Below are 26,044 nucleotides of genomic sequence, written 5' to 3'. Positions count from 1 at the left end.
TCCACTGGAGTTAGCAAAACAATAAGCTCCCGTTTGGTCATATAATTTGAAAGTTTTTTAAAAAAATTTACTTTTAAATATCTATTTCTTTATAGATTTTAATTATTTTTTTACAGATTTTGAAAACAAAATCTTCAAATTCCAAAAACAATTCTAGAGTAGTTTATTAGTTTTTGAAATTTTCTACTAACAAAATTTCAAATTCTTTTCAAGTAAAATGCATGTCCAAATACAATTTTAACTTTCAAAAACTCATTTTTTTCAAATTTCAACTAAATCTATGTCCAAACGCTAGCTAACTCCACCAAAGTTCGCAAGATACTTCCTCCATTCCATTTTAGTTACGTTCACACCCATTAAATAATAAATACAAGATTTAGTTTCTAGAGTTACTCTTATTAAAAAAAAATTGAGAGTTGAATAGTATTAAAAAGAACTATTATTGCTTTAATATTAAGGTCATTAATTGAAAATAATTAACAAATTTAGTCTTGAATTCCTAAAGCGATAATTATTTTGGGGTAATATTTTTGAGCAAAAGTGACGTTAATTGGGACGAAAAAGTACTAAGTGACTCCCTCCGATCAACTTTATTTGATTTTTTTTGTTGTTTTCGCACATATTAAAGAATCTAACTTTTACCAATAATTAACAATAGAATTGACCATATTAATCTTTATTTATTTATTAAAAATATAACAAACACTCCTATTAATCTTCAGTGCAGTCCAGTTGTACGTGCACGTATTCACGATGTTGTATTCATGAATACAACAGCAAAAATCGCCTGAACTCATGGCAATCTGACGAGGCCAATGTGTATAAGATTTTGCTACCCGTACTCTATCAAATATTAGTATAGTTTATGATATCGTCCCACAGATATTGAAGAATCTAGCTACAAACTTATAATAAACTTATGTTATTCTTACTACTATTTGAGAGAATCAAATTGATGAAGTTTTGTTTGTTGAAAATTTAAATTGCTTAAGTTGAAACAAAATAATTTTCGGAAGATTTATATTTTAAAAGAGTAGGTGTAATGACTCGGCCGGTCGTTTCGAGAGTTATAGCCATGTTCCCTCATTTACTGCTCAATTTGTGCTTTATAGCTGTTATATGACTTATCGGGTTAGTTGGTTTGGGTCCAGAGAGATTTCGAAATGAATTGAGATACTTAGTCTCATAATGGAAAGCTTAAGTTGAAAAAATCGACTAGATATTGACTTATGTGTAAACGACCGCGGATTTAAATTTTGATGGTTCTGTTAGCTCCGTTGGAGAATTTTGGACTTAGGAGCGTGTCTGGATCGTGATTTGGAGGTCCGTGGTAGAATTAGGCTTGAAATGACGAAAGTTAAAATTTTGAAAAGTTTGACCGGGTGTGGACTTTTTGATATCGGGGTCGGATTAGATTTCCGGAAGTGGGAGTAAGTTCGTGGTGTCATTTGTGACTTGTGTGCAAAGTTTGAAGTCAATCGGACGTGATTTGATAGGTTTCGCCGTTGTTTGTAGAATTTGGAAGTTTCAAAGTTCATTAGGCTTAAAATGGGGTGCGATTCGTATTTTTGATGTGGTTTGAGGTGACTTAAAGACTCGACTAAGTTCGTATAATGTTTTAAGACTTGTTGGTATGTTTGGTCGAAGTCCTGGGGGGCTCGGATTAATTTCGGATGGTTAATGGACCAAAGTTTGAAGTTGAAGAATGGATGAAGATTTACAATTGCTGGTGTAAATCACACCTGCGGATTGGGAACCGCAGATGCGAGCTCGTAGAAGCGAGGAAGGGGCCGCAGAAGCGGTCAAGAATGAAGCCGGTAGAGGTCGCAAGTGCGAGGTCCTTTCCGCACCTGCATGTCCGCAGATGCGGGTGTTGGATCATAGAAGCGCATGGGCACTTGGTGGCAACTTCGCAGAAGCGGGCGGCCCTTCGCAGAAGCATGTCCGCAGAAGCAGACTGGGCGTCGCAGAAACGAAGGCACGTTGGGCAAGTGAATTCTACAAATGCGGAGATTTCACCGCAAGCGCGGGACCACAGAAGCGAATTTTGGACCGCAGTTGTGGTTTGACTGGGCATAACATATAAACATAAGGGTTTACGATATTCTTCATTTTCTAATATTTTGAGCTCGGATTTTGGATATTTGTAAGAGGATTTTCAAGGGGATTGTTGAGGTAAGTTCCTTGTGTTCATCTTTCTTCAATAATTATGTGTAACGATCCGTCCTGTCGTTTTGAGAGTAATAGTCTCGATCCCCTATTAACTGCTTCCCACGTATCTTTTTCTGCTTATGTGACTTGCGGGGAGGTTTTATTGTTGGTTTCGGAGTATTTTTGGGACACTTAGTCCCTAAACGGAAGCTTAAGCCTTAGAATTTTGACCGTAGTTAGAATTGTATGAAGACGACCCCGGAATGGAGTTTTGTCGGTTCCGTTAACTCCGTTGGGTGATTTTGGACTTAGGGGCGTGTCCGGTTTGTATTTTGGAGGTGTGTAGCTGATTTAGGTTTGAATTGGCATAAGTCGAATTTTTGGAGATTTTGACCGGTAGTGAAATTTTTGATATCGGGGTCGGATTCTGATTCTAGAGGTTAGAGTAGGTCTGTAATGTCAATTATGACTTGTGTGCAAAATTTGAGGTCAATCGGACGTGATTTGAAAGGTTTCAGTATCGGTTTTAGAAGTTTGAAGTTTCAAGTTCATTAAGTTCGAATCGGATGGTGATTCGTGTTTTTAGTGTTGTTTGATGTGATTCGAGGGCTTGACTAAGTTCGTATGGTATTTTACGACTGGTTGGTATGTTTGATTGAGGTCTCGGAAGCCTCAGGTGTGTTTCGGATGCTTAACGGATTGAATTTGGACTTAGGCTAGTTGCTGAAGATTTTTTGTGAATTTAATTATATTCCCTATCATGGTTAAAAAATGATATACGTTTGGACCAATTCTAAGTCCAAATTCAATCCGTTAGAAATGCATTGAGCACTAATTGGGACCGCCAAAATAGTTTTTGAAAAGTTTAGAAAACTGGGAAATGAGTAAAGTTTGGACTTAGAAAGTGACCACAGTGCTCTAAAGCAGACTGATAATAATAAAGAGAAAAGAAACTGATTGGTCTTTTCTTTTTGGTTCATTTTCTGACATAGTGACATTTGCCTTTTGACTTTCCTCTTTTGCTTGCTCTCTTTCCGCATCCAATCCCTCTCTGCATTTAGAGACCAATTCTAATCCAGTTTAGTTGTGAATTTAATTATATTCACTATCACGGTTAAAAAACGATATACGTTTGGGACCAATTTTAAGTCCAAATTCAATCCGTTAGAATATCTCACAATCAAAGATCCACTTATTTTCGGGGGCCTCGGGTGTGTTTCGGATACTTAACGGATAGTGAATATAATTTGATTTTCTTGTGTCATCACCTTGATGAAGGGTTGAAGATAGAATATCTCACAATCAAAGATCCACTTATTTTGTGGAATGGCTTAAAGGAAAGATATGACAACTTAAAGTTGGTCACTATTCCACAAGCACGATATGATTGGGCTCATCTGAGGCTCCGAGACTTTAAGTATGTTTCTGAATATAATTCTGCGATGTTCAGAATTACTTCTAAATTGAAACTCTGTGGAGATACTATCACTGATTATGATATGCTTGAAAAAAACGTTCACAACGTTTCATACCTCCAATATGGTCTTGCAACAGCAGTACCAAGAGAAAGGTTTCAAGAAGTATTCTGAGTTGATTTCTCTTCTCCTTGTGGCTGAACGAAACAATGACTTGCTCATGAGAAATCACGAAAATCGACCCACTGGGTCTACACCATTGCCTGAAGTCAATGAGGTGTATTCCCATTATTCTAAGCGTGAAAAAGGTCGTGGCCCTGTTCGTGGTCGTGGTCGTGGCCGTGGCCAAATAAGAAATTTTTCTAGTGTTAATCACCCCCTAAAGAAAAATAACCACTAAAAGTGGAAAGGGCCAAGGGCAAATGGTTCAGAAACTGAATATTATTGTTGCGGTGGAAAAGGGCATTGGGCAAATATTTGTCGCATACCAAAACATTTAGTTGAGCTTTATCAAGCATCTCTAAAGGATAAAGCTCCTGAAGCTAATTTGTCTATGACAATGAATTTGACATCACCCACTTGGACGTGGCAGATTTGTTTGAGCACCCTGATAGAAAAATAAACCACTCGATCGGTGATGGATCTTATGGTTTGATTTTTATGATTTCCTATTCGTAGTATCTAATGAATAAACATCTTGTAATATTTATTGCACTTAAAAATACTTCTTATGTAGTTTTTTAAAATATATGTATTTCCTAAATTTTATAATTTTCACAAACAAAGAGTAATATCTTAGTAATTAGTATCCTAGTCTCATTGATCTTTTAATTCCTTTTGATTTTCCTCTACGTTACTTTAATTCTCTTTATGAAGAGGTTTACAAGCACCCTGGAACAACTTTTGTTACTTCACCCTTAATATTTTTTTCATGTACTTATAATTGTATTATTTTTGCTGCGTAATTATTTGTATAATAATTAGAATTTGCTAGAAAATGCATTAAAAGGTCACTATTGAATTATTGGTTTAACTTTATTTCTTTTTCTTTTTCTTTTTCTCTAAAAATACTAATATTTATTCATATACTTCTTTTGTATGTCAAACCATGGGAAGCAAATATGGATATCTTTCAAAGCAAACTTGGATCAAAGTTCAATTGTAAAAATATTTGCTTAATTAATTTATGTACAACACATACAATATTCAAATAGAAGAAATATTTCTCTCATTTAAGTATGTGTAAGGCAGATGTTACTACAATTTCTGGTAGTAATAATCTAATTGAAGGCTCTGGAAGAGCTAATATAACTCTGCCTAAGGGAACAATACTTATCATAGAGAATGCAATGTTCTCCTCCAAGTCCAAGAGGAACTTGTTGAGTTTTAAAGATACCCGTCGAAATGGATTTCATATTGAGACAATAGATGAGAATAATCTCGAATATTTCATCGTTACCAAGAATGTTTCTGACCAGAAAAGATTTATTGAGAAGTTCTCATCGTTATCTTGTGGCCTGGATTGGACAAGAATTAGTGCAATTGAGGCACATTCTATCGTAAACCAAAAGGTTTCTAGTTCTAATACTTTTGTACTTTGGCATGATCGGTTGGGATATCCTGGATCAATTATGATGAGACGAATTTTAGAGAACTCAAATGGGCATCCATTAAAGAATTTAAAGATTCTTTTAAATAATGAGTTTTCTTGCACTTCTTGTTATCAAGGCAAGTTGATTATTAGACCATCACCAACAAAGGTTGGGATTGAGTCCCATGCATTTTTGGAACGTATACAAGGGGATATTTATGGACCTATTCACCCACCTAGTGGGTCGTTTAGATATTTTATGGTCCTAATAGATGCATCTTCTATATGGTCTCATGTGTGCCTATTGTCATCTCGCAACCTGGCGTTTGCAAAATTAATGGCACAAATAATTCGATTACGGACACAGTTTTCCGATAATCCAATTAAGTCTATTCCACTTGATAATGCTCTGAGTTTTCATCCCAAGCATTTAATGATTATTGCTTATTAATTGGGATAAAATTGGAACATCTTATAACTCATGTTCACACTCAAAATGGCCTTGCAGAGTCTTTGATTAAACGTCAGCAATTGATAGCAAGACTGTTACTCATGAAAACGAAATTACCCACTTCTGTTTGGGGTCATGCCATTTTGCATGCAACAATGCTAATTCGTCCCAGACCGACAAATTATCATAAATATTCCCCATTGCAATTAGTTTTGGGTCATGAACCTAATATATCCCATCTAATAATTTTTGGATATGCTGTATATAAGGGTGGCAAGTGGGTCGGTCCAGGCCCGGAACTGGCCCGGGCCAAACGGGCTAAACGGGCCAGGACCGTTTGGCCCGATTTTAGCGGGCCTGGGCCGGTCTCGTGGGCCGGTCCCATGAATTGGGCCTGGGACCGGCCCAGTCCCTTAGCGGGCAAAACGGTCCCAACGACTATTTTTTTTATTTTAAAAAATAGCCATTTAACCCCCCCAACTTTGTTTTAATCCCAAACTTTTTATAATTACACTTTTTCCCTATTTTCAACTATAAATACCCCATAATTCTTTCATTTTTTCTTACAAAATTATCAATCTATCACAATCTCTTTCTAATTTTCTTCTATAATTGCTACTATTGCTTACTTTATTGTTATAATTTGTGAAACAATTGTGAAGTTGGTGAATTGAAGTCTTCAACGATAATCAATTTCCAACAAGTTGTTCGTCAATTCGGTAAATTCGTTCCAACTCTTAAGTTTTAATATTATAATTTTTTTTGTTTTATTTATTTTCTACTACTTTATTAATTAAGATGGCTTCCTTAAAAAAAAATTTGGTAAAAATAAGGAAAAATTTAAGAGTGACGAATGTAGTGCTCAATCTGTTCCTCCCCCACTGCCCCGGGCTCCCCGAACCAAACTCCATATACGTCCTACACGTGCTATTCTCGATAGCGATAATAGTTTATTACAATTTACTGAAAGTCAATTTTGCCATAATATTAGATCTGGTGAACAATTAGACCATGAATTAATGAATGCTCTTTATTCTAATCCAACTATTGATGAAAATGATGACGAGAAAATAGATTTTGATGAAACTCAACCGGATGATGATACACCAACTAGTCTTGCTCCTGATGTTAACCCAACTAGTGGTAACCCTGCTAATCCAGATGATGCCCCATTTGATACTCCTGTTACTACCCCTACTTTTTCTAGACAACCTAACAAACGGACGGAAACATCTCCCGTTTGGCATTTTTTACTCAACTAATTCCAGAAAATAATGAAACACCCTCAAGATAAAGTGAGATATCTTCGTCTGAAAGCTTTGGTCGAGGGGAAAAGTCTACCTACTCCTAGTCAGGTTGACCCTAGTACCGGTTCAAATCAATTTTAATCAGGAATTAACACTGTTACCGGTAGTATTTTATATTATGATCCAAAAAAAGATCGAAAAGAATTGGCAAAAATGGTAACTATTATGTGTTTACCCTATAGTTTTTCTTCTGATCCTAACTTTGTGCATTATATTAGAAATTTTTTTAATCCTACTTATAAAGGTTTTCCTCGCACAACCGTAAAGAGCGATATTTATAAATATAAACATGAATATGAATAATATTTGCGCTATTTATTTACTCATATAAATTGTCGTGTTGCTATTACAACTGATATTGGTATAAGTGGTAACAACTGTGATTACCTTACTGTTATCAGTCATTGGATTGATGAGGATTGGATAATGCAAAAGCGCATTATTTCTTATAGAATAATTAATTCACGTCACACATGGCAGTTTATTGCTAGCACAGTTATAGACATTTGTAGATATTTTTGCATTAGTGATAAAATAATATCAATTTCAATTGATAATGCTACTAGTAACACAAATGCTATAGCCTTGCTTACCACTACGCTAAATCCTACATTTAGTGATATTTTTCATGTTAGATGTATTTGTCATATTTACCATTTAATTATGGGTGATGGTATGAGAATTTTAAATATTGAAATTGAAAAGGTTAAAATGGCTCTTAACTGGCTTTTTATTCAAACCGTAGAAGTAGGCTTAGAGAATATTTTAAAAGATGCGATGAATTTGGCCTAAGAGAAAGAAAGGTTCCTAAACCTTGTCCAACTAGATGGAATTACATGTATGAAAGTTTGGTTGTTGCATATGAATATAGAAACCCCATAAACTCAATATTTAATGCACATGTAAGTGATGATGATGAGCACCTTACAAATGGGGATTGGGCTAATGTTAAAATACTTGTAAAATTTTTAGAAAAATTTTATATTGCTACAAATAAATTTTCTGGGCAATATTATCCTACTATTTCTAACTGTTTAGTTTATATTGCAGAACTTGCAAATTTGTTTGCTCATTTTCCAGAGGGTGGGGAAATTTATAAACTTGCTATTGATTCTATGAGAAAAAAGTTTAAAAAATATTTTTTTTCCCTATTCCCCTTATTTATGGTGTTTCTGCTTTGTTAAATCCTTGTATGAAATTAGGAGGTCCTCATTTTTGGTATGAAACTGTTTATAATGGTTTAGCACTTAAAAATGAGGAATTGTCTCAACTTCCGGAAACAATAGCCTCAATTAGAATAAATGCTCAAACTATTTTTAATACTTATTAAGTTGCATTAAATCATGCTAGACCAAATGTTCCAACTCATTCTTCTTCTGATTCTCAATCATCTAAAAGAACTGCGGGAGTAAGAGCACTTAGTGCTTGGACGGGGTTTAGGGATTCTCAAGGTTGTAGTAGTAGTGATTTTTCACAACTAAATGAGCTTGAAGTTTATTTGTCGTAGGGAATTGAGGAAGTAAATCCCGACGGTTCCTTTAATCTTTTGGAATGGTGGAAGGACAAAGAAAAATACTTTTCGGTTCTTTCAAGGATGGCCCGAGACATTTAACTATTTAAGCTTTAACAGTGGCATCAGAGAGCGCTTTCAGTCAAGCAAGACTTTAACTCGGTGATTATAGAGCGTCTATGGGGGAGAGTTTGGAAAAATCAATACTTTTCAGAGATTGGATCCGGTCGGAAAGAAGAAATTTTGGACTTGCTGAATCACAACCAGATGAAGACGAAGCTTACAAAGAAATGCTAGCTGAACTTGCGGAGGATGTTGCTTCGCCCGGAAGTGGCGATGACCAAGCAACTTTTCCGCCACTACCAACGAAAATTCCTCCGGACCTTGATAGATTTATGAAGTTTGTAAGAGATACCATGTAACTTGTATGAACAAAAATTAGTATGTATTATGTAACTTATATTTTGGCACATCTTGATTAGTTTCTTTTTCTTCTCAATGGTGGTATTAGCACCTTGTTGTGCTCATTCCATAGGGGATGAAGACTAAGAAAAATATTGCCATATTTTTTAATGCTATAATAAAATTACAAGGCATACCTCTTTACAATATTTTTGTCTTTAAACTAATATATATACTATACTATATATATATATATATATATACTATATATACATCTTATATATAGTATATAAGATGTATATATAGCTTATCGAATATAGCTTATATATATACTATATATACATTTAATATATATACTATACTATATATACATCTTATATATAGTATATAAGATGTATATATAGCTTATCGAATATATATATATATATATATGTCGAATATTTCATATCTATCTTATATATACCATGCTTTTTATGTTAATAACATAGCTGAAAAGGAACGTGGGGTTTTATCAAACCCTTTTGTAATAAGCTGTCAATCTCTTGCTTACCCTTTCAACAGGTTTATCACCTATTTTAGTAGAAATTATGTGTAGAGATGCAGTACGATTTCTAGCTGGTCCGATCTCTGAATAGGAGTAATCTTTCAATCCCTTGTTGGAGTTGCATTTTTATTTAAAAGACGGTTATTAACCTCCAGTAAAGAATAAGGCGGGGAATATTCAAATTCTTTTTCAAAAGGTTTTGCAAAACTAGAACTTGAACTATCAGCTAAATTAATAATTTTTTTACGAAGTTTTTCATCAGTAACTTTATATTATATATACATTTAATATATATACTATACTATATATACATCTTATATATTATATATATTCGATATTAAATATTGAATATTAAAATTTAGGATGTTAAATAAAATTTAGGTCACAATTCTATAATAAAATTTACAAAGTATTACCTTAGATATTTTTTTTAACATCCTTTTGTCTCTAATATCTATTTAATTTTAAAAAAATAAATATTGGGCCCACTTAGCCCGTTTAGCCCGGGACCAAACAGTCCCGGTCCCGAGTCGGTCCATACAAAAAGCCCGTTTAGGCCCGTTTAATTTGGGACCGGGACCGTTTGGACCGGCCCACTTGGCCCGTTTAGGCCCGGGACCGACCCACTTGCCAGTCCTATATGTGCCTGTAGCACCGCCATATCGCACCAAGATGGGTCCCCAAAGAAGGTTAGGAATATATGTTGGGTTTGCATCGCCCTCCATTATTCGCTACCTCGAAACATTAACGAGAGATTTGTTCACTGCTCGATTTGCAGATTGTCGATTCGATGAGGCATTTTTTCCAAAATTAGGGAGAGAAATTGGTGAAATCAAACGTAAAATTTCGTGAAAAAATCCATCATTATCTCATCTTGATCCACGTGCCTCTATTTGTGAAAAAGATGTGCAAAAGATTATCCATTTGCAAAAAATAGCAAATCAAATGCCAGATGCATTTACGGATCTGAAAGGATAATGAAATCACATATCCCTGCAGAGAATGTTCCAATCCGTATTGATGTCCCTGTTGGAAAATCTTCTAGTGTCATAGCTAATGAGTCAAAAACACGCCTAAAGCGTGGCAGACCATTGGGTTCTAAGGATCGAAATCCTAGAAAAAGGAAAATAAATGATCAAGATGACACTACGAAAGAGTCTCATAAAGAAACCCATGATTTAACCAATCCTGAAATTTATGAGGATATCGATGAGCCCGAGACTCAAGAAAATAAGAAACTATCAATAAATCCAATCGATATTGAGACAAATTTGAATCGATTGAATATAATGGTGGATTATGTATTTTCATACAATGTTGCATCTAGCATTATACAAGATAATGAGAATCTTGAACCTCAATCTGTTGGAGAATGTCGACAAAGACGTGATTGGCCAAAATGGCAAGAAGCAATCCAATCTGAGTTGGATTCACTTGCGAAACGTGAATTTTTTTAGGTCCATAGTCCAAACACCTAATGGTGTTAAACCTGTTGGCTATAAATGGGTCTTTGTACGTGAAAGAAGTGAGAAAAATGAGGTACAAAGATATAAGGCACGCTTTGTTGCACAAGGATTTTCACAAAGGCCTGGTGTCGATTATGAAGAGACGTATTCTCCTGTTATGGATGCTATAACATTCCGTTATCTTATTAGTCTTGTTGTCCATAAAAAGCTTGACATGTATTTAATGGATGTGGTTATAGCCTACCTATACGGCTCACTTGATAATGAGATATATATGAAAATTTCCGAGGGATTTAAAATGCCTGACGTACATAATTCAAAGTCCAGGAAAATATTTTCAATCAAATTGCAAAGATCTTTGTATGGTCTAAAGCAATCAGGAAGAATGTGGTATAACCGCCTTTGTGAATATTTATTAAAGGAAGGTTATATAAATTATTCCATTTGTCCATGTGTTTTTATAAAGAAAACAACATCGGAGTTTGTTGTACTTGCCGTATATGTTGATGACATAAACCTTATTGGAACTCCTACAGAACTCCAAAAGGCAATTGATTATTTAAAGAAGGAATTCGAGATGAAAGATCTCGGAAATATAAAATTATGTCTCGGTTTGCAAATTGAATATTTGGCAAATGGAATCTTTGTTCATCAATCTGTCTACGTAGAAAAAGGTATTGAAATGGTTTTACATGGATGGAGCACATCCATTAAGTACTCCGATGGTTGTTCGATCACTTGATGTGAATAAGGACCCGCTCCGACTTCAAGAAAAGAATGAAGAGCTTCTTGGTCCTGAAGTACTATATCTTAGTACAATTGGTGCACTAATGTATCTTTCTAACACTACAAGGCCTGACATAACTTTTTTAGTTAATGTCTTAGCAAGATATAGTTCTACTCCTACAAGGAGACATTGGAATAGAATCAAACACATATTGCAGTATCTAAAAGGGACTACCGATACGGGCTTATTTTATGGCAATGATTGCAGTCTCGATCTTGTTGGTTATGCCGATGCTGGGTATTTATCTGACCCACACAAGGCTCGATCTCAAATTTGTTATGTGTTTACATGTGGAGGCACTGCAATATCTTGGCGATCGACTAAGCAATCAATCGTGGCTACTTCATCTAATCATGTTGAGATAAGTGTTATTCATGAAGCAAGTCTAGAATGTACATGGTTGAGGTCTGTAATACACCTAATTCGAGACAAATGTGATTTGAAGTGTGACAAACTACCCACAATTTTGTATGAAGACAATGCAGCATGCATAGCTCAATTGAAGGGAGAATTCATAAAAGGAGATAGAACAAAATACATTTCACCAAAGTTATTTTTCATACATGATCTTCAAAAGAATGGTGATATCAATGTGCAACAGATCCGTTCAAGTGATAATATGACTGATTTGTTCACCAAATCTCTACCGACATCAACCTTCAAGAAACTAGTGTACAAGATTGGGATGCGAAGGCTCAAGAATGTGAATTGATGCTCTCATCAGGGGGAATTAATACGCGGTGTACTCTTTTTTCCTTACAAGGTTTTGTCCCACTGGGTTTTCCTTGCAAGATTTTTAATGAGGCAACCAAAAAGAGTATTCCTAAACATGTGTACTCTTTTTCCTTCACTAGGATTTTTTTTTCTAATAAGGTTTTAACGAGACACATTATCTATGGACATCCAAGGGGAAGTGTTATAAGAAATATCAAATTATGGCGGATGTCTACTCTTCCTCCATGATCTTCATCTCAAATGCTTAATGACATATTCAATGACATATTTTCTATGTTTAATGACATATTCAATGACATATTTTCTTCACTTTTCATGCATATATATAAGCTTTGTAATAGATAGAAAAATACACACAATTGAAGAAGAAATAAGAATCTCTCATTTCTTTCTCTATATATCTCTTAGCTTGTTTTTCCTTGTTACATATTGTTACTTTGAGTTATATTTTATAACAGTACTAATTTAGTTAGTTATGTTTCTTTCCATTTTTATTTGGCTTGTAATAAGTATTGTGATTTCTTAGGATTATTTGTTGCCTTTTAATATATGACATGCCTTTATCGACTAATCTTTCAAAATTAATTGGAATTTGACTCACGTAATCGTACATTGAGTATGTTTAACACCATTCTCTCTATCAGTACAACCTCCTAAGAATTTTAATTAATTTGTCCGTAGGATTCAAACAAATTCAAAAAGGTTTTCTTTCAAACAATTACGTAATAAATTATTAGTTAATTAATTTATTCCTGACATGAGTTAAATACATCTATAATGTATTAAAGGAAGAGGAAAATGTTTACATTACAAAGAGGAAATGAGGAATGATGAGAATCATTTAATGAGTACAAAACTTAAAGTACTTTGGCAACGAATTTCATAATTGCGTACACATATAAGTTTTGTACTTTGGCAACGAATTTCATAATTGCACACACATATAATGGCGGTAATGTGTTCACAGTCTAATAGCTTGTTTGGCCAATTTTTTTCATCTTAGAAGTATTTTTTTTTTTTTTTAAAAGTGAAAGTGTTTGATCAAGTTTTTGAAAGAAAATAAAATGCTTTTGAGGAGAAGTAAAAACAGAAAAAGAGTAGCTTATTTTCAAAATTACTTTTTTGAAAAGTATTTTTGAGAAAAATACACTTAAAATTTAAAAGTTTGATAAAAAAATTAATTGATGTTTAGAGTGCTTTTCAAATTAATTAGTCAAATAAAAATTGAAAGTTACTTTTGAGAAAAAAGGTTAGCATAACAAATTAACAAATATTAACCACACAACCCAAGTGGTGACGCAGTAAGTAAGGAATTATACGACAGTGATGATTTCATTGAACAACACGGTATAAATAAAGCGAAATCAATTACACTGGCGGTAAGGCAAAGGTAGTTGGGTTGAGGTTGGAAGAGGAAAGGGGACAGTAATGGACTCCAATTTCTTGGGCCTCACTGCCATTGTTACCGTAACAACTTCCTTTTCCCTTCTTCTTCCTTGTTTGTTTCTATAGGAGCACTCTCTCCTGATGATATGATATTTTCTTAATTGTTTTGCAGTTGGGTTATCAGTTTATATTTTTCGTTATCACAGCACTCCTCAAGTTTGATAAAGTTACTGACTTTGCGGGTAACTATTATTATATCTTCATCACCTTATCTTGATGTTTCTTTGAATTTTCTCTTTCAAGTTCATGAATTTTTACCTTGTACAAATTGAAAAGAATATAATACTTAGGATTTTTTGAATTCAATGAAAGGTTCATTACTGACTTAAACTTTAATGGCCTGGAAAGACACGTTGTTTCGTTCTTGTACAACTTTCTGGTATTGTTCTGCTCTTGTTTTCTCCTATGTTTTGGTTGAGGGGAGGTGTGGAATGGGGCTATTCTTTTGAGATTTGGTAAGTGCTCTTTTATCAGTGAACCGCAGTGTAGTGAACCCATATTATATTGAAATGGATAATGGGAACCACATACACAAATATAAGAGTTCATCTTCAAATAATTACAAATGCTTAAAACAAGTAACCAAATCTTCCATGGGAAGAAGAAATAAAAAAGGGAGAAGGGAGGGAGGTTCCACATCTATCCTCTAAGAAACTAAGGAAAATAAAATAAACCAAGTTCATAGCTTAATGCACCGACCCGCATATTTTCCGCCCAAATTTGCCGCCTAAAGGGCTGCAACACGAGCCAAACTTGGGTGGCAAAGACCAGAACGTGGAGGCAACAATCCGACAGGCTGTCCGGGCCCTCCTAGGGGCCACATTCTACCAGCAAAGTCACATACAACACAACTGTGCAGGACCACAGTCTGCCAGGACAATCATGGAAGCATCTCACTGCCAGCAAGGGCATGTGATGCACAGCTGGGTAGGGCCACATCCTGTCTGGGTGAACATGGGAGCAACTGTCTGCCAGCAAGAACTGGGGCACAACAGCTGGACAAGTCAATTGGCACATGGGCTGCCAACACTTTCCTGGAAATCACATGATGCCAGCACAAAGCAGTGCACCACAGCTGGACGGGTCCACAACCAGCCTAGCTACCTGTGGACATTTTCTGTATATATACACATGTATAAGCCTTGTTAGAAGACAGATCTCTTTACTTGTATTTCTTTCTTTTGTATATGAATTAAAACCCCGAAAATTGGCCTTGGCCTCCTATCTTTGTGTGTCTTTCATTTCGTTATCCTTTCAACCTTTGAGTTTGTGTGATTGCCTTGGTCCAAAGCACGATATTGTGCTTGTTTGTTGGGACGGACTGAAGCAAGAGTAGTAGTCAGGCTATCTTGCTGTCCTCACGGGTTACCAGAAAAACGGTTCTGTGACAATTGGTATCAGAGCGAGGTTAATCGACCATGGCAACTGATGGAGATAACGTTGATTTAGACAACATTCGTGGCAGAGACGAGTCACCAACAAAACGGCAGAAATCGAAGAAGAGAGGAACAAGCAAAGTGCGAGATCCCGCCATAGCCGTAACAAGTGAGGCGCCAGTTCCTGAGCTACCCCCACAACGGGTTAGCCGTGGTGAAGATTGTGAGGCTTCTGCCTCAAATCTCTTAAGCGTGAGAATGGATCTCACAGAACCTGGTTTAGATGCTTTAAATCGGCACATGGGAGATGTTGAACACAACTTCCGTTCGCTTGAGTCTACTACTCTAGATGGACTTGATGAAGTCAAAGAGACGATAGATCAAGCAATTTATGAGCACAAGGAAAGACTGACCAACCTTGAGCTTAAGCTGACCAGGGCTGTATCGGCGTTGCACGGGAAAATTGAGATCCTAAAGCAACAACTGAAGGCAGTAAAGTTAGCCGGTGGCACTGGTCATGTGATAGTGCGTGAGACCAAAATCGAGGATCCAAAACCGAAGGAGTTTAGGGGCGAACAAGACGCTTAAGAAGTAGAGAACTTCATCTGGAAGATGGAAGACTACTTTGAGCACCTTTGCATCGTTGATGAGGCTGCCAAGATCCGGGAAGCGACGATGTATCTTGCCGATACCGCCATGCTATGGTGGAGAAGGAAGAAAGCCGACATGGAAAAGGGAACTTGCTCCATCAAGAGCTGGGAACAGTTCAAGTTTGAACTGAAGCGCCAGTTCTATCCCCAAAACGTTGTCAATGAGGCACGTAGGAAGTTGAGAGAGCTCAGGCAAACAACTTCCATAAGCGAGTACGTGAAGGATTTCACTAAACTCATCCTGCAGATTCCGAACCTGGCAAGCGATGACTTGCTATTCACTTTCATTGATGGCCTTCAAGACTGGGCCAGACAGGAATTGCAGCGACGTCAAGTCCAAGACGTCGATGAAGCTATCGCGGTGGCTGAGTATTTAAATGATTATAGGACAGAAGCTACAAAGGCAAGGGACACCAACTTCCAACCGGATGGAGACCATGGATATCGGGACAAGGGCAAGCAAGTTGCTGCCCCTGACCGCGATTCCAGAGAACAAGGCAACAAGGCGCACTGGCGCGACCGGTACAACCAAAGGAGGAAGGAAGCTGGTTCCCGCAATGGTTGTTACATCTGCAAGGACACTAATCATGGCTACAAGGATTGTCCTTCTTTAAAGAAACTCGGTGCCATAATTACGGCCGAGCGGAGGCTAACAACGGAAAGAATCCAAGCAGATGAACAAGCCAAAGAACAACCACCAGCCATAGCTCATCTTGGCAACATGATACTGGGCGCAGTAGTAGCCGAAAAGCCTACTTTGAAGCAAGCCGCCCAAGGGAAGCATGACATTGTCAAACTGGTTCACGCGTTAGGCGACGATGTGATTGGCAAGGAGTGCCAATCAGCGGAGCCAGGATCACTGTTCGTGGATGCACAATTGAACGGACAATATGTCCTTATCATGGTAGACACCGGAGCGACACACAATTTTGTGTCCGAAGCAAAGGCTAAGTCACTTGGCCGTGTGTTCGGTCCTAGCAGTTCTGTACTGAAGACGGTAAACGCCAAACCCACCAACGTGAAAGGGATTGCTCGCAATGTACAACTCAACTTAGGAGCTTGGCAGGGAAACGTGAGTTTCTTTGTCGCTTCCTTGGACATATATGATCTGGTACTGGGGCTGGACTATTGGGATGCAGTGAAGGCGTTCATATGCCCATTTCTCAACCATATCTACATTTATGACCCAAGGAGTCCATGTGTGGTACCGACAGTTCGGGTGCCGCAAGTTGTTAGTCTGTTGTCCGCGATTCAAATCGTGAAAGGCTTCAAGGAAGAGGGAGCACCGGTTTTGGCAGTCGGGGACAGAGACTAAGGAGGTCAAGATTGACGAAGCCTTGACTCCTTGTGAACAGCGAGTCCTTAAGGGTAAGGACTTCATTCCGTGGGCAAAGCCGCCTGCCATGGGTTCGTACATGGCACCTCCAAAGTTGGAGGATTCAAGGAAGCAACCTGGAAAGTTGCTTGGGTCGAGGCATGTCAGTCCGTTAAAGGCACCTTGTAGAGACAAGGGTGATATGGAGCGGAGGCAATCCAGGCGACCAAATGTTTTTGTAACCCCTCCGGTCGTCAACAAGGAAGTCGAGACCATTATCAACCATCGGGTGATACAAGGAGTAGGTTGGGGCAATTCAAGCGCCCAATTTCTTGTCCGTTGGAAGGGGCAACCGCCAAAGGGGGCATCGTGGGAAAAATATGAGGCGTTAGGGCCGTTCGAAGATCAAGTTCACGACTACTTGAACCGTTGTGGCGCCGCGGTCGTCGCCATTTCAAGTGGGGGAGAGTGCACCGACCCGCATATTTTCGGCCCAAATTTGCCGCCTAAAGGGCTGCAACACAAGCCAAACTTGGCTGGCAAAGACCAGAAGGTCTTTGCACGTGGAGGCAACAATCCGACAGGCTGTCCGGGCCCTCCTAGGGGCCACATTCTACCAGCAAAGTCACATACAACACAACTGGGCAGGACCACAGTCTGCCAGGACAATCATGGAAGCATCTCACTGCCAGCAAGGGCATGTGATGCACAGCTGGGTAGGGCCACATACTGTCTGGGTGAACATGGGAGCAACTGTCTGCCAGCAAGAACTGGGGCACAACAGCTGGACAAGTCAATTGGCACATGGGCTGCCAACACTTTCCTGGAAATCACATGATGCCAGCACAAAGCAGTGCACCACAGCTGGACGGGTTCACAGCCAGCCTAGCTTGTGGACATTTTCTGTATATATACACATGTATAAGCCTTGTTAGAAGGCAGATCTCTTTACTTGTATTTCCTTCTTTTGTATATGAATTAAACCCCGAAAATTGGCCTTGGCCTCCCATCTTTGTGTGTTTTTCATTTCGTTATCCTTTCAACCTTTGAGTTTGTGTGATTGCCTTGGTCCAAAGCACGATATTGTACTTGTTTGTTGGGACGGACTGAAGCAAGAGTAGTAGTCACGGGTTACCAGAAAAATGGTTCTGTGACATTAAGCCTAATAGAATGTTTCCTATTGTATATATAGGTATATGCTCCATCTAACCCAGGTCCCAAATGTAATTTGCTAAGTTCCCAAATGTGCCCTCAGCCTTAGTCTTTTGGTCATTTTGATTCATAACAATTCCTCCGCCCTCAAAAAAAGAACCTTGTCCTCAAGGTTCAAGTGGATCAATGTGAGTATCTCAGCAGTGTCAAGCTGCAAAACAGTACAACTGAATTTGTCAAGACTCAAACATTTGTCGAGAGTTGTTGCAACAAGAGAAATGTCATCATTGTCTTCCTGGTCAATCCAACGGAGGAAATATAGAAATATCTGGATAACGATGATAACATTCAACAAGGAATCCAAAGCGACATTAGCATTTTGAACTCTCTTTTCACTTGATTTGTGCGTAACATCAAATGTGCCAATGATAAGTTGATTTGCCTCCTCAATGCTGCTAAAGTTTTCCAGAATCTTTACTGGTGCATCTGATTGAAATTTAAATTTAGTCAAGAAACGACACTTGAATAAACAAAGTACATGATGAAATTTCTTGAGCACGTCAAACGAAAAGTTAAACTTGAGGGCCTCTCTTAGTTTGTTGTCATCCTGGTGCAGAGAGATATCATATGCTAGTTGTAACAATCTTCTAGCTACAAAAGCATCTCCAACACTGAAGGTGTCCACAGAATCCAGCTTTAAAACCTTAACTTCGTCCACATAATTCCTTGGTATAATGGAAACAAACTTCACGGCCTTTCATGACAAGAAGTAACCTCAGATTTGGACGGCACAACTTAGGAAGAACAACGTTATAATGTGAATCTTCTCCTTGTGCCAAAAAGTAATTCTCCTCTTCACCTATCTTAATTATATTAGCATTTTCACATATGCCAAGGATAGCTTTTCTAGCACCTGATGCCAATAGCTTCAAATTGGAAACAATGGACAAGACCACATTAGCATTCTTAGCAGCTTTTGTGGCATGAAGCTGGACTAATTTGTAAGGTTGAGCAACTGTCTTTGCAAATATTATTTTGCCAACTTCAGGCTCTCTATATAGAACGATCTATGTAAGAGGCTGGATACCAATGTCTTCAGACAGCTTGGGGTGAGTCAAAGGACACTCAACGACTTCTTTAATCTCCTGATTCTGCGCGTCTGATCCACCAAAATCAGCATATAACTCTTAAGGAGGTTTTTCAACCTTCATGACAGACACCACGGCATCGACTTCATCTTGTCGAAGCCCAACAACATATAGAACCTCTGTATGTATCCAAGTAGCACGAGGTTCCAAATGGTCTTTTTCCGAAAAGGACAAGATCTTAATGTGACACCAGTAGTCGAGTCTCTGTCTAGTGTCAATGAATTCAGTGTCATTCAAGCCTCCGTTATCTGTAATCCAGGTACCTCGTTTACTGCGTAAATCAGTTTGGAAAGAATTTCCATCTTTGTGGCATATCCGTGCATGTATTTCCGACACCTCAAACCATATGCCATCAGCACCAACCAAAAGATCACCTGTATATTGCTGATTTGCTGTCCATTCTCAAGAATCACAGTAACCTCATCCCCGCAGACTTCTTCACTAACCTCCACAGAATGTTCACCCCTCTTTTGTTGCTTGCCATTGCCAACTTGAATTTGATGCGTTGATAAAGCTAGTACGAGGTCATTTACACTACAACCAATCAAGCTAGCAATATTTCTAATAGCTTCACTTTGCACCCTCCAGTTCAGGAACTTCTTTAAATACTCCAAGAACTCGTGATTCTTAATAGAAACATATGAAACTTTTTCCAGCGCTGGTGTGATAGCGTCCAATTGGTCTTTCAATGAGCCTAAGGTCTTCTCACAAATTCTAGAATAAGGTTTCGCTCCAAGGCTTACTAGCGGCCTAGAAAATTGAATGTTGAGGGCTAATAAGCGTACTTGAATCTTAGCATCATGTGTATGATAATCAAACATTGACATGATGTCAGTCTTGAGGTAAGCATGTGCAACAATAGCAGCAAACTTCAGCAAGTGTGTTGCAACTAACATTCGCACCATCGGCATGTCCTCTTGACACATTTGACCGTAAGTAGATCGAAGTTCTGCCGTCAACATATCTGGGGCACTTGAGTAAGCAATATGAGAAAGTCCACAAGCAGGAACTCTAACTGTGAACCAGTCACCAGCTGCCAACCTCTTTTCAAGGTAGAACCAATTAAACAATTTACTTTCACTCGTGGGGCATCCAATAAATGGGAGATCCGATTGAAAACTATTATCGAACATTTTGGCAACATCGCGTGAGTGTCCATCATCTGAATCGGGATCAAATGGAAAATGAAGCAACATACGGATAATCACATCGACCGTTATTGTTCTAGCCAACACAGTGTTACCACTTTCAAGGAGACCAGTAAATAATACTGTATTTACAAACGGATCACGAAGACGAGTGCAACGCTTGGGGTCACGTAGGTAGTGAACAATTTCCTTCAGATCATCGTGTACCTCAGCAACACCCTTACTGTCATCATAATGGACAGTGATTCTCTCAAGCTGGAGAGCAGAATCACCATTCAATTGGCTGGTGGAATCAATGCCATGCTCATTATAAACAACTTCCCAGAACTTGGGGCAGTAGCTTCCATTGGACATTATGTCGAGCACCTGGTGTCCAAGACTTGCACAATACCCCGGAGACAGTCTGCTATGGGATTTTCCAACATCTCAGGAGGTACCTTGGAATTGTCCAGCAAGCCTGAGATTTCGGCGATCAAATCAGAATCATTGTCGCCGACACAGACTATCCCAGTACTGTCCGTTGTATCTTCTACAGTGACCTCCTCTGTTTTTGCATTGTCCAAAGCCATGGAGTCCAATTTCAGCTCCTCCTGCACCAGTGATTGTATACGGCAAATGGTAGAGATCAGACGAGAATTACTTTCTTGCATCACTGTCACCAATTCTTGCAGCGCCTTCGCCGATTCGAAGAGGTTGTTGAATTGAGCGTTATGCATGGTAGAAAGGTAGAGAGGCATGGAGTAAGAACAACGAGAGCACCAATGTAGTGAACCCATATTATATTGAAATGGATAATGGGAACCACATACACCAATATAAGAGTTCATCTTCAAATAATTACAAATGCTTAAAACAAGTAACCAAATCTTCCATGGGAAGAAGAAATAAAAAAGGGAGAAGGGAGGGAGGTTCCACATCTATCCTCTAAGAAACTAAGGAAAATAAAATAAACCAAGTTCATAGCTTAAGCCTAATAGAATGTTTCCTATTGTATATATAGGTATATGCTCCATCTAACCCGGGTCCCAAATGTAATTTGATAAGTTCCCAAATGTGCCCTCAGCCTTAGTCTTTTGGTCATTTTGATTCATAACACGCAGTGTTGTTAATCTGACACTCTTTATCATACATGATAATCAGTATTTTATAGACGGTGTGTCATTGCATTTCTTGTTTATCGTAATCTTTGTTTAATTACTGGAACAGTGAAGCAGAATCATTTTCTGATACAATTTCTTAGAGCTGTCAATCAATTCTTTTGGACGCGTTCGCACACTGATACACACACACACACGCAAGTGCATTAGCTTTCTGATTCTAATTTTAGCGATTATTGGACTAATTCAGACTCGATTTTCCTATTTATAGGCGCCATGAGTTCACTCATACTTCACAAGTTGCCTCTTAAAACAGTGGGATATGCCAAAATTTGGCCTTAGATTCATGACAAGGTTATCATTATTGGGGATAAATTTTAGATACCTACTACACTAATAGATTCTCAAGGCATGTCTACTTTACGTACCTTAACCAATCCATTCATCGTGCACCATGGTAGTATTTTCGATGGAGCAGCTCCATTATGACTTCCAATCTCTGACTTAAAATTTATTTTATACTTATATTGTGCCGGTTTCTGGGGATGCTTTTTAACTAGTTTCCTGTCAATTATTTTGATACAGGAAGTACAAATTTCATTGTACTTGCTATTTTGACCTTGGTACTAAAGGGTTCATGGTACTTTCGACAGGTAAGATATTGCATCATTTTGTGATTACTTATTTAACATTTGGTTATTTTGTTAAAATGTTATTTCCAGCCCAGGGCTTTGCCAGTATTTACTTTCCTTCCCCTACGGAGAACAGAAAAAAACACTTTACCTCCCCGAGCTCCTTTCCTCTCCCCTAGGCCCCATGTACAGTTAGTCAGTTACCAGGAGCTTCGGACAACCATTTCCATTTTTGTAAATGGGACCATTTATTCTTAATAAGTTGAAATTGGAAGTATTGGCTTTAGAACTTCCTAGTATTCGACCAGAGAACTTAGTTTTTGAGCTGTTTGTTTTTGTTTCCCACGTATTGGTGTCATTTCATGTTTATTGAAATCTGCATTGTGCTCGAATATGTAATTGAAAGTGCACAGGATATTGTTGCATAAGATTTATTCTGTTTGCTCATTCTGTCTTTCAGGTGATTTTGTCTCTGCTTGTAGTGATATGGGGCCTTCGATTGGGGCTATTTCTATTAATGAGGTAAGGCCAGTATATACTATACACTATTAAACTTGTCTATATTTTTTCCTTATTTTGCGTAACTATTATCATCATTTACAAAGAAATAAGAAGCTAATATTGGTCCTTTTATTCCAGATTCTCCTGCTCGCAATGTCGTAGAATTATAAAATCCCTATGCGATTATGATCCTTTCAATACTCTAATTGTGTATAACATTTTCCAACTTTGGTGCAATTGTCTTAATCATTTGTTCGAATAAGTATACAAAAGAACACTATGATAAGTACTCCTAATATTATACTACCTCTATAAAAATCTTCCAATACGTTTTCTCAGCTACTACTACAATATGGCCAATCTATTTCCGTCTCGTCTGAACTTGAATTGTTATTTTGAGATCTACAAACAATCCGGGGAGGAAGAGAAGAAAACATAGGAGAACAGTAGAGAAAGCTAAAAGAAAACTGGTTAGGGTGAGGAAGGCTAAGTATAAGGGAAAATGTATGGTCAGGCTCACCAACAATGGAGAAAATTCCCGCAAAAGAAAAAAGAACTAAAAAGATCTCGATCGAGAATTGTGCGCATGTAAGTTCTGTAACTGGTTTGAGTTTGTTTGAAGCTTCCATAATTATGTGATGTTGAAAATCTTGAATAGAAAGAGAAAGTTTGTGACTTCCTAGTGAAGATAACTCAACATTAAGAATTTTCAAGTTACAATACCTTCTTTATTTTTAAGCATCTTTTCACATCTATGGATGGTCTATATAGTACCTTTCAAACAAAAAGAAAAAAATTAGACTTACATTAGCTTTGTCTTTTCCCTTCTTCATAACAGGATATTACAGTGGGGGGAGGACAGACGTTTTGATGACAAACGTGACAATCTTGGAAAACTGGCAATATTTTGGATACTTCAGGTTTTGTTTTCTTTTGTCCAAACATCTTGTAAGTTGTCTTGCTTTATTTTGGTTTTGTGCTCTCAGCAGAAAAAGATATCTCGCTTTGGTGAATGAATACTATCTTCCGCAGGCAACAGCAGAATGAGATATCTTGCTTTTGTGAATGACAACATATTTTTTATCGCAGGCAATCTGGGTATGGACTGTTAGTTTACCAGTGACAGTTGTTAGTGCAAGCGACAAGCAGCCTCCTCTTCAGGCTCAAGACATCATTGGTTGGATTATGTGGTCTATTGGGATTTTGGTTGAGATTACAGCTGACCAACAAAAGTTGGCATTCAAAAACTCCCCAGAAAACAGAGGAAAGTGGTGTACTGTTGGCCTTTGGAAATATTCACGTCATCCAAACTATTTTGGTGAGGTTAGTCCTTTGAATTGTCTTCTTATTTAAAAAAAGTCCTTTGACTTGTCCCCTCTATGGTGTTTGAGTTTGTAGAAGTTATTGTGAGTTTTGATGTCCGTGAGGCTCAACCTGATAGAGCTAGTGATGACTCGCTTGTTTTCTTGGTTTCAGTTTTCACATTTTTCCAGTTTCACCTTTAACTAGACCGGTTAAACATTTTATACTGCTGTTCAGATTTTTCTTTGGTGGGGAGTTTTCCTGGCTTCCACACCGGTGTTGGAGGGCGCTAAATGGCTTGTTGTGTTTGGACCAGTGTTCCTTACCTTGCTGCTTCTTTTTGTTAGTGGCATACCCTTACTTGAGGTATAATCATTCCTTTGTCTTACTACATTTGCCTATAAACATGAACTCATGCTGTTACATACCTAATTAAACAGGCATCAGCTGACAAGAAGTTTGGAAATGTTGCTGCATACAGATCATATAAGAGAAAAACTAGGTCGGTTTATAGTTCTCAGTACTATTTCCTCTGATTATCAACGTAAAATGGTTAAATTGATATAATTACTGTTTCAGCCCTCTTATTCTGCTGCCTCCTGGAGTGTATGGGAATCTTCCTCAATGGTTCAAAGCCATACTTCTTTTTGAGTTTCCTTTGTACAGTCGCAATCTTCCCCAAGAAGAGCTAAGCTGGTAAAACTTAAGTCTTGTGCTCAAACGTTTGTCCTTCCCATTTTTTTCTATTTATGCATATGATATATGTTGGCTTTAGGTGCTTCTTTTCTTCAGTTTAGTGAAAGCAGCCTCTCTGAACTTCTGGAAAGTCAACTTAATTCACTCTTAACATTTTGTTGATATGTAAATGTATGTGTGTCATAACTACTCGTTTGCTGGGACTCAAATCTCAAGTTCTGTAGTACAGAAGGTTAAACCTTAACTGGACGTGTATTTTGTTTATCCCTTTTTATTGGTTAGATCAAGATTCTTTCATGTATTCTTCATGAGTGGAAATATGGGTCGTCAGGTTTTAAGTATGACGATTGCAAGATTTCTGCCTCATAAGCAATAAAAAGATAGTTTTCTGATGGTGATTCTCTTTCTCTTTGTTTTGTGTTGTTTCTTTTTTCTGTCTATTCTCGACGATTCCTGAAGATATACGAATAATGAGATTTTAATTATCCTACAGGCTTGTTTCTGACTTATTTCCCCTTGAAGGACTTCCTCATTCGAGAAAAAATGTCTTTTTTCCTTCAGTGGGTGATAATGGTTTCCAGCTTTTCTTTCATTTTTTTTCACTTTTGCCTTCTATTTTTCAGTAAAGTTGAGTACACAAGGATTCTTCCTCCTGTACTATACTGTTTTGCTTGTTGCACCTTGCAAATATGACCGACGCAGCTACAATTGGTTTCACTTAGAGCCTCTGGCGCATATGCATGTGTGATTTTGTTTATTTGCAAGATTCAACTTTATTTCGAAGACATTGTTATGGAATTGTAAAGAAATTTCTGTTGTTTGCAAGGAATAGAAGAAGCCAGCAAGGAAGCAGAGTAGAACCGAAGATTAGTTGACTGCTTAATTTCTAGGATTTCATACTAGTGCAAAAAGTTTGCTAGCTGGTCGATGCACATATGCTGGAAAACTGTTTCACTTAATTATTACCACGTCCTCTTTTGGCTGCTCAAATTCCCTATTTAACCTCTTCTTCATTGTGTATTTCTGTTCAATAATGTAAATCTTTTGATCAAACCCGATCTCTTTGGTTGTGTTAGTTAAATGTCTCCAAACTTCTCTTGCTTTGTTCCCCAATTGTATTTTGGATTGATCATTGCATTCGCATAGTCGAGTAAACTCGTACATAGCTTGCTTAGTGTTCACTGACAATAAAGCCGCAGTTCAAAGTTCATATGTTTAATGC

At 37.7% G+C, this 26,044-nt stretch overlaps 1 protein-coding gene across 3 annotated transcripts; it reads left to right on the top strand.

Annotated features, from left to right (window-relative positions):
- The first annotated feature begins 13,668 nt into the window (after positions 1-13,668).
- LOC104100966 (uncharacterized) lies at positions 13,669-25,935 on the top strand. Of its 3 annotated transcripts, none has more exons than XM_009608348.4 (10): positions 13,669-13,826; positions 13,918-13,987; positions 22,277-22,344; positions 22,784-22,845; positions 23,663-23,744; positions 23,914-24,147; positions 24,364-24,492; positions 24,567-24,628; positions 24,706-24,822; positions 25,655-25,935. In XM_009608348.4, coding segments are annotated over exons 1-10 (864 nt in total). In that variant the 5' UTR covers positions 13,669-13,787; the 3' UTR covers positions 25,656-25,935. The 3 variants fall into 3 exon arrangements, with proteins under 3 accessions (XP_009606643.1, XP_009606642.1, XP_070053805.1); XM_009608347.4 differs by having other exon boundaries at positions 25,649-25,935; XM_070197704.1 differs by lacking the exon at positions 22,277-22,344 and having other exon boundaries at positions 13,815-13,826; positions 25,649-25,935.
- Positions 25,936-26,044: the final 109 nt, after the last annotated feature.

This window comes from Nicotiana tomentosiformis, chromosome 3, assembly GCF_000390325.3.
Source record: "Nicotiana tomentosiformis chromosome 3, ASM39032v3, whole genome shotgun sequence".
Classification (NCBI taxonomy): Eukaryota; Viridiplantae; Streptophyta; class Magnoliopsida; order Solanales; family Solanaceae; genus Nicotiana; species Nicotiana tomentosiformis.
This window is presented reverse-complemented; position numbering and strand designations above follow the sequence as displayed.